The sequence below is a fragment of the Diabrotica undecimpunctata genome, chromosome 1 (assembly GCF_040954645.1).
Source record: "Diabrotica undecimpunctata isolate CICGRU chromosome 1, icDiaUnde3, whole genome shotgun sequence".
NCBI lineage: Eukaryota > Metazoa > Arthropoda > Insecta > Coleoptera > Chrysomelidae > Diabrotica > Diabrotica undecimpunctata.
The window spans coordinates 182,646,750-182,655,935 of NC_092803.1; the positions used below are offsets into that span (position 1 = coordinate 182,646,750).

General features: G+C 30.9%; 1 protein-coding gene across 1 annotated transcript in view; it reads right to left on the bottom strand.

The window, feature by feature from the left end:
• LOC140432673 (uncharacterized) overlaps window positions 1-4,842 on the bottom strand; it is a 110,567-nt gene extending 105,725 nt beyond the window's left edge. The window contains exon 1 of the mRNA XM_072520723.1: window positions 4,390-4,842. Coding sequence (XP_072376824.1) covers window positions 4,390-4,635 — 246 coding nt within the window. The 5' untranslated portion in view covers window positions 4,636-4,842. The remainder of the gene's footprint in view (window positions 1-4,389) is intronic.
• Window positions 4,843-9,186: the final 4,344 nt, after the last annotated feature.

Genomic DNA, 9,186 nt, shown 5'->3' on the forward strand with positions numbered 1-9,186 from the left:
ACGTTCGTTTATTCGCGCCCACTAAATTTACCCTAGGTATTTTATAAATTAAATTTGTCAAATTAACTTCTTCTATCAACTTTCTATTTACCAGCGAAATTTCAGAACCCGAATCTATCAAAATTTTTATGGGTGTCTCATTTATAAATCCGTTTACATATTTTAAATTTGATCCATTTTCTTTGTCCTTATGTACTGCGAGTTTTATAAATTCCTTTGGGTGACAAAAAATTCCAGTGTTTTTCTTTGTTTTTAGTGAGCGCCTTCGCGAAAATCCTCCTGTTGTCTTTCTGTACTTCTTCTGTCCTCGCATTGTCTCTCTTCCCCGTATTCTTCTATTTGTGTGTTATTTACCTCTCTTCTCACTCCTCCTGGCCTTTCGGATTCGTATCTGTTGTCCCTATATCCTTGTTCATTTGTCCTCCTGTAATTGTTATTTTCTTTATAGTCTGTGTATGTATTTCTATTGTGGTTTTCTCTGTATCTGTCTCGGTTTCCTTGCTGGTTCCTGGATTCGTATCTCTCTCTCCTGTTTTCTCTATTTTCGTATTCTCTTCTCGGAATAAATTCTCTTTTAGGTCGGTCTTGACGATAATTTTGTCTCCTATCTCTGTTTTCCTGCATTTCTTGTGGTCTTCTAGTTTTTCTGTCTCGTAAATGTGATTCTCTTATTTGTAAAAATTGACAGAGACTATCAATGTCTTTGTAATTTTGCAAAGTAATGTGGTCTTCTAATGTTTCCTCAAACTGTCTGGCAATCAATTCTACCAATTGTTCCGATGAATAATTGTACTCTAAATGTTTGGCGTTGTTGTAGATTTGTAAAGCATATACTTTTTCTGATACTCCCAACTTTTCGTTATATTTCCCGTTCTGCAGTTCTTTGTTGATCTCCAATTGCTGTATTTTTCCCCAGAAATAGTTCAAAAATCTTTTCTCAAAGTTTTCCCAATTGGTAAATTCCTCTTCTTTACTGTCAAACCATAAACTCGCCTCATCTTTAAGATGGTTCCTTATCGTTTCTTTGGCTGTTTCGAAGTTACCGATGTACCGCACTTTCTTCTTTAAATTATTTATGAAAATTACTGGGTGTAATTTTTTTACGTCCCCGCCAAACCTTATTTTCACATCATCTGTACTATGGATAAGCATTTCCCTTCTTTCTCCAAAATTTTGTTGCGTCTTGATTTCCGCAATTTGTCTTTCGTTCTGCTTAACTTTTTCTTCTGTTTCTCGCTTGTCTTCTTGTAACGCATTTTTAAATTTGATTTCCAATTTCTCTAGCTCCTTTTTATGATCGTTCTTTATCTCCTTCATTGTATTTTGAATTTTTGTTTCTTGTTCTTTCATTTGATCTTTAATTCTCATTTCTTGCTGTCCCATTTCGTTCTTCATCATTGTCAAACATCCTTTTATTTCCTTTTCATATTTTTCTATGCGTTCCTCCATTTTTTTGTTGTTCTCCTCTATGGCTTGTTTTGTTTCCTGTTGATTTTTATTTATTGTTTGTTTTGTTTCTTCCATTGTTTGTTTCATTTGTTGTTGTGATTCCTCTATTTTCTTTGAGGTTTCTTGTTGATTTCTATCCATTTTTTGTGATTGTATTTGCATCAGTTGTAATATTTTCTCTAATCCTGATAATTCCTGACTCTCTCTCTCCATAATTGTTGTTTCGAAAATGTCTTCTTGTTCTAAATGTTCTTCTTGTTCTAAATGTTCTTCTTGTTTTTTGTTTTCTTTACTTTTGCTTCTCGTTGCAGCCATTTGTTTATCTCTTGAAATATTGTCCCCGCCAAATGCCAACTTTAAATTTCCTCGATTTGTTGCAAATACGGCAAATCCTCCGTTCACCCAAATATAAATATTTGTCAAAAATTTTCAAATGTTATCAAACGTCAATCAAAAAAAAAATTAAAAATAAATTGTTAGAAAATATAAATTTAGATAAAATTTTAAATGTCATAAAAAAATGTACCAAATTATTATTCACTTGACCAAAAAAAACTATAACTACCTGTTGTTTTTATTTTTCAAATTGTATCTCTTTCCAAATGTAACTAGTAATACTTTTTTATCAGCCCTCACGTTCTGGGCGCCAATTGTTGTGATTTGCTTATAATTGTAAATCTACTTATATAGTCTGAAAAGTAATAAGTTTATCTTTATCAAACAAATCAAAATCAAAAAATATCTCAGGGCTGAAAATAATTATTATATATAATTTTTTATTAAAACGTGGCTTCAAAGTATCTTCTGCTAGTTCCATTTAAGAAAGATAAACAAAAAGAAAAAAAAGAAATACTAGACAATCAATTCTGATATTATAACAATTGTCCTTTATTTTAAAATATATCAAATTAATTGAAAATTCCGTTGAGGATAAATCTTACACCATACACTATAAATAGAATAATAAAAAAAAATATAATCAATCATCCATCAAATCACACATCCCTTAATAATCAATAAGGTTTAACTACACATATTTCTAAATCAACTATCTCTTAATATAAAAATTTTAATTATTAATTTAATTAATATAAGAATTATTGGTTCCTTTGCTTGGATTTTACCACAATCTCCAAACTCCAAGATAAACAAACTGCTTCCTCTCAGACACAACGAAAATATATCTGTGTGTACTTACACAGTAATGCCTCTATTTCTACTGGCATTCGTCTCTGCTTACCACAATGGCTGCTTAATTTTCCACACAAAAAAACTAAACACTACTTCTTATAAATTCTCAATTACAATATCTTTTCTACAATATCAGAAAACCACTAAAAATTAATATTTTTTAGGAGCATCTCCAAAATTCGCATTCCAGTTTGACAGTTATTTTGACAGTTCCCTTGACAGTTCCCTGTCATCCAACGCATCATCGGATTCTTAGTTCATAAATTTTTTTTTTGTTTTTCCAAAAATTACTTGACGTTAAAATACTTTCTTTCAAAGGACCTTGAATTCTTTTTTAACTTTTATAAAGGAGAAAACTCAATAACCAATAATCCTTACTTATTACTTTCTAATCTATTATAACTGAAAATTTCAAATAGTTGTGTACTAAATCTAACTGCTTATGTCCAAACCGTATTGTCTTTTTTATTGGAGAAAACTGTCCAAATCACTTATTCACTTATTCGGAAACCACTCATGTACAACTAAACTATTTCTATATACAGGGTGTTCTCGAATTTTTTTAATGGTCTTTCTAATTTTAATTTTATCTACAAATTTGGGGATCTTATTAATATATATATATATATATATATATATATATATATATATATATATATATATATATATATATATATATATATATATATGTAAGGAGCAAAGGGAACTACATGGTTACAGAAAATGTCTGTAATATACCTTTTACTTGTTAAGAAACTACTTCGTAAAGCAACAAATTTAACAACATTTTGGTAATATGATCAGAATTTAATAAACAGGCCTCTGTATTTTTTTAATCCATAAAGAATTTGGACCGCATTATTTAAACGAAATTTTCATTAAATTAGAGAGATTTTAATGTAGTTGAATTTCATAATGAAGCTAAATGACAAATAAATAAATAAAATACAACACAGCTGAAAACATATTTTTAATATTATTGATTTAGTCGGGAGCAACATATTGTTGATGTCCATCTGAGTAATAAAATTTGACAATCTGTACAAAGCGGCTACCATATTGCCTATATATACCTTTTTGCACCCGGTTAGAACCTAGGTAAAAGCATGGGTTTCAAGGATTCATGTTTAAAATTCTTTGAACATACTCCGCATTGTTGTCCGTCCAAATATAAAAAAATGTATATTCCAATCACATATTAATTTTTTTCTATTTAAAGATATGAGTTGAACAACCTATTAGAAATATGAAAGATAATGAAGGACTCAACGTTAAGTGTCAGATGACAATGATATTTACAAGCCTTAAGATGAAGAATTGACTAGTTTGTTTAAATACTAGTGATGAATCTATACAAATATATTTACATTTTGTTTCTTTTCAAACATTGGGTATTCATTTATTGATTCCTTTAGTTGCCTATTTGTATGCTTTTCTAATAATCTGTGATAATATTAAAAAAGACAATAAATTACAGCATTAAAAAATATATAGCCATAAATTAGTAAATAAAAATAAAAAAGACCTAGATCTAAAACACCAAACTAGATCAGTATTAATTTGATAACGAAAAAAGTAAGTAATATTCACCATTTTAGGCAAAAAAGGCGTCAACAAATAATACCAAGATACAAAAAATTTAGAGAGACAATACAAGGAGGTCGAAATAAAAAAAAGCAACTATCAAAGAACTGTCATTCTTTCGAGATAAGACATATTTTTAGATAAAAAATGAAGTGTTATACTTACAGCTAACAATTTTAAGCCTAAATCATTAACAACATCCACCATAATACTTCTGGGCACCACAAGCTGCTGAGCAGGGTGAGGGTAGGTATGGAACTCATGCCCATTCCAGGAGGCTCCTGGTCTTGGTCTACGATGCACCAAACCCGTACAAATAGATGTACAACACAACAGCAACATAAAACACGTCATTTTCGAATATCCGACAGTTTTATTAGAATATCTGATGATTTTTTTTGCAGTAAACATATTTTTAGGGGTATTTTTGTATTTTTTGTTTCGGTATATTTTAACGGAGGATTTTGACTATTCGTCATTGAGCATCTGTGCAATTCTTATATAAAAACGTGCTAGTAAATTTATAAAACGGATTCACTCAGTTTTCTTGCGGTTTTTGTTCCCGCCACGAAAAACAAGGCGCCGCTACTGTAGTGTGAACGGTTTCGTAGTTCGCGCAAAACTGAATCGCAAATTTTCATCCACAGAGATTTCAGCTGAAGAATGAATTGCGGAAGATTTGTTGCGTGGATTTGCCGGTGGACCTGTCGTGAACTGGAGGATGCTAAATATTAAATTTATGAGTTTGTTATATTATGTTTATGATGAATAGTATCATTAACATTTTTCACACAAGATGCTTGAGATTGTATTAGGTGTAGTTGACAATTAAAAAAGATTTGAAGGTTATAATTATGTAAAACTTAACTTTCCGCTTGTTTAAATATCGTATTGGAATAAATAGGCAGCAACTGATGTAAATAATCTATTTAATTTTTTTTTATTTGAATCCCACTAAGCTTCAATCACTAAGGAATATTAACATTGCCCTATCTATTGTTTGAATATCTTAAAATACAACATTAAATTGTATCAATCAGTTTTTAAACAGTTTACATATAATCTCGACACCTCCATCGAATAAGGTTATAACTCATTTTTAGCGATTTTACAGGAGAGGCAAAAAACGAAAACATGTAGGTATTTTTAATAATTTGTAGTAAAATGATTAAGCTCTTTTACACTAATGCGATACGATATTTATAACATAATGAGGGATTACTTTGAGATGTATGTTTTGAAATTTTATTAGCTATTAAAAATCTTGAGTTTGATTGAGATACAACCTTGAGATTAAGCATAACTCTTGGTAGAAAAAGCTTTTAACTCGCGTAACAACCATTTTACACTCTCCATGTTAATTATTTTTTCCGTTTACCATTAAAAGGTTGTATGTTTTAAGTTATTGGCAATTTAAATAAGGGAAAATTAGTTTTTATGGTATATTTAAATAAAATATCAACTCGTAGTTTTCACAATTTTATTTGGAAATTATAAATTTTATAAAAACAACAATATTCTACCACTACGAACAAAATAATCACTATAACAAACTAAAATAATTATCTTAAATTTTTATTCGGAATCTGATTGTTAAATATTTTTAGGGTCACAAAATTTTAATTGTTTATAGTAACAGTGATATATTTCGGGTATGACATTTGACTTACAAAGACTGTTTAAATCTTATATTTGTGTTTCGATATGGTGAGAGAATTAGAATAAACGGGAGTTATATCTGTCATCGTGATACGCTCATTCTTATCTTGTTGACTTCCAGCTAAGACTTCCATTAAGTTACAAACATTTTTGTTCTAAATTAAGGCAGTAATTATTTTCGGAAAGAACGTCATGATTAACGTGAATTATTTTCGCATTTTCATTGCGTATCTTCTTCTTTACGTGCCATCTCCGTGACGAAGGTTGGCAATCATCACTGCTATTCTAACTTTTGACACTACAGCCCGAAAGAGTTCAGTTGAGCGGCATCCAAACCATTCTCTGAGGTTTCTCAGCCAGGACGTTCTTCTTCTACCTATGCTGCAGTTTACTTGAATCTTTCCCTGCATTATTGGTTTTAGGAATTCATATCTGTCACCACGTGTTATATGACCCAGATATTGTAGTTTTCTTATTTTGATGGAATCCAGTATTTCCAGTGTTCTCTATTCTTCGTAGTACTTCTTCATTGGTTATTCTATCTGTTCAGAAGATTCTCAGCATTCTTCAATATGTCCACATTTCAAATACTTCCAATTTATTGAGACATTGTTTATTTAAAGTCCATGCCTCCACATCATACAAAAGAACAGAAAATACGTAACATTTTAGTACTCGTTTTCTAATATTTAGGCTGAGGTCTCTACAACATAATATTTGTTTCATATTATTGAATGCACTTCTAGCCTTTTCTATTCTTACTCTAATTTCTTTGGTATAATCGTTTGTTTCATTAATGTTTGCCCATAAATAGTTATAATTCTGAACTCTTTCTATCGTCTTATTATTTACGTATAGATTGATGTATCTAATATTTTTCTTTGATATAAACCATGAATTTTGTTTTCTTTATGTTTAGTGACAGACCAAATTCTCCACTCTCTGCAACAACCTTATCTAAAATTCTTTGTAGATCTGTAATATTTTTTGCTATTAGTATTGCCATTTATTTTTATGCCTGCTACTTCATCTCCTAATGCTTTTTTGAATATTTCCTCTGAGTATGCATTAAACGGTCATGGCGACAAGACACAGACCTGTCTAAATAATGCTTCTCTGGTTCCTTGAGCATTTCTAAATCCTAATTGAGTTTGTCCAATGTATTGTTCTAACTTTTTATATATTCTACGATGAATAATCTTTAGGAATACTTTTAGTATGTGGCACATTAGACTGATGGTACGGTGATCGTAACATTGTCTGGCGTTTTTCTTTTTCGGTATAGTCACGAATGTTGATAGAAGCAATTCTTTAGGTAATATACCTGTTCTGAATATGATATTAAATAATTCTAACTATTTTTGTTTTATCCACCGCATCTATCAGAAAAGAAGAAAAAGTCTGTAAATCCCTATTTTACTTTCATTTCAATAAATAAATATACAGCACTACTAATTTCGTTAGCACCTTTCCGGCCAACAGTCTCATCCCAGCCATAGCAGTGTCCTTCATTCTCTCCCAAATCAAAGACTGTAAAATTGTAGACGGCAAGTGTTCGCTTATATAGTAGAAACCCTCAATTTAGAAGAGTGATTTCATAGTTTAAACGCCGAATATCCTCAAATTTAAATGTACACAGCGGCCCTCGAAAACTGCCTGTTTTCTCGATTACAATTTGCGTTTCATCATAAGAAATTACAGAATATATAAAGTAGTATATTTATTTGTGCTTCTCTAGGGTAGACTAGACCAGAAGTTGTCGTACAGTGTAGCCAATTCTTGTTCACAAGTAGTAATTATGGTCATACAAAACCTGTATTCTTCCAGGCAGCGATTATTACCGTCATAAAAATACAAAAAAAACATGATTTTTTCAATAGTAAAAATTAAGCACAAAATTGTAATGAAATAAATTTTATTTATATGTTCCGTTTCGTTACATATTTAAATTTATAAAATAAAAATCGATATTTTAAAACATTATTTTTCAATCGTTTGGCAATGTTGGAATTAGCGAGGAAATTCCGTTTAACAATTCGGACCAAGACATGCCGTAAAACTAGTTTTTATTATTATTTCGCCGAAGAAATGGTTTATATACATTGGCGTTTCTATGGGTAGTGCATTTTGTGAGTATATTTTATGTGATAAGTTTGTAAGCTTATTGTTGTCAATACTGTTTTAACAATACTGTATTGTAGTATTGATAAAACGTGTTATTGATAATAAGAGTGTTATAGTTTGTCATTTTATAGTAAATTTTTAGCTATATTCTTATACAGAATTGTTGAAATTATTGTATATACACAGATTATTGAAATACAATGGACGAAAAACCGAGTTGTTCCAAGAGAAGACAGCAAAATTCTGTTGTTGATTCCAAAAATGAAAAGCCGCAAAAGAGACGGAAAATGTTAACGTTCGAAGAGAAGGTAATGATACGAAACGTTTATGAAGGAATTGTCGGCAGAAAATGGCAATAAATGTTAGCCAAGCGGTCGACATTTGTAGCAGTTTAACAAAAGTATCCGTTAGCTGTATTTATCGTGTACTTAAAAATACATCGGAAAATAAAAAGCAAGAAAAAGGTAAAACTAGAGGTAGGAAAAGCATTGTTTTCGATGACGAGACAAGGAATATTATACGTCGAAAAATTCATTCATTTTATTTTCGGAGTGAAATTCCAACACTGAAAAAAATTTCTCAAGAGCTTGAAAACGATGACTCTTTACCCAAGATATCTCGTAGGATCTTAATCAGAACCATGCGCGAAATGAACTTTCGATATGTAAAACGCAACAGAAAAAGTATGCTATTAGAAAAAAATGAAATTATTCTGTGGAGAAGAAAATATTTAGAAGAAATACGAAAAATTCGCAGCACTGGACGCAAAATATATTATTTGGATGAAACCTGGATTAACGAAGGTCATACAGTTGGAAAAGTTTGGCAAGATTTAAATGTCAAAAGTAAACGCGAAGCATTTATAGAAGGCTGGTCTACAGGATTAAAAGCTCCATCAGGAAAGGGACGGCGTTTAATCATCACCCATATAGGAAGTGATACAGGGTTCCTTGATGATGGTTTGCTTCAATTTGAGTCGAAAAAAACAGTGATTATCATAAAGAAATGACGTCCGAAGTATTTGAGCGCTGGTTTAAGAGAATCTTACCAAAATTGGAATCTGGGTCTGTGGTTGTTATAGACAATGCGTCATATCATGGCCGCAGACTAGAACAATTACCGACGGCGGCATGGTGGAAAGAGAGAATTCGAGAATGGCTTACAGAAAAGGGGATTGCA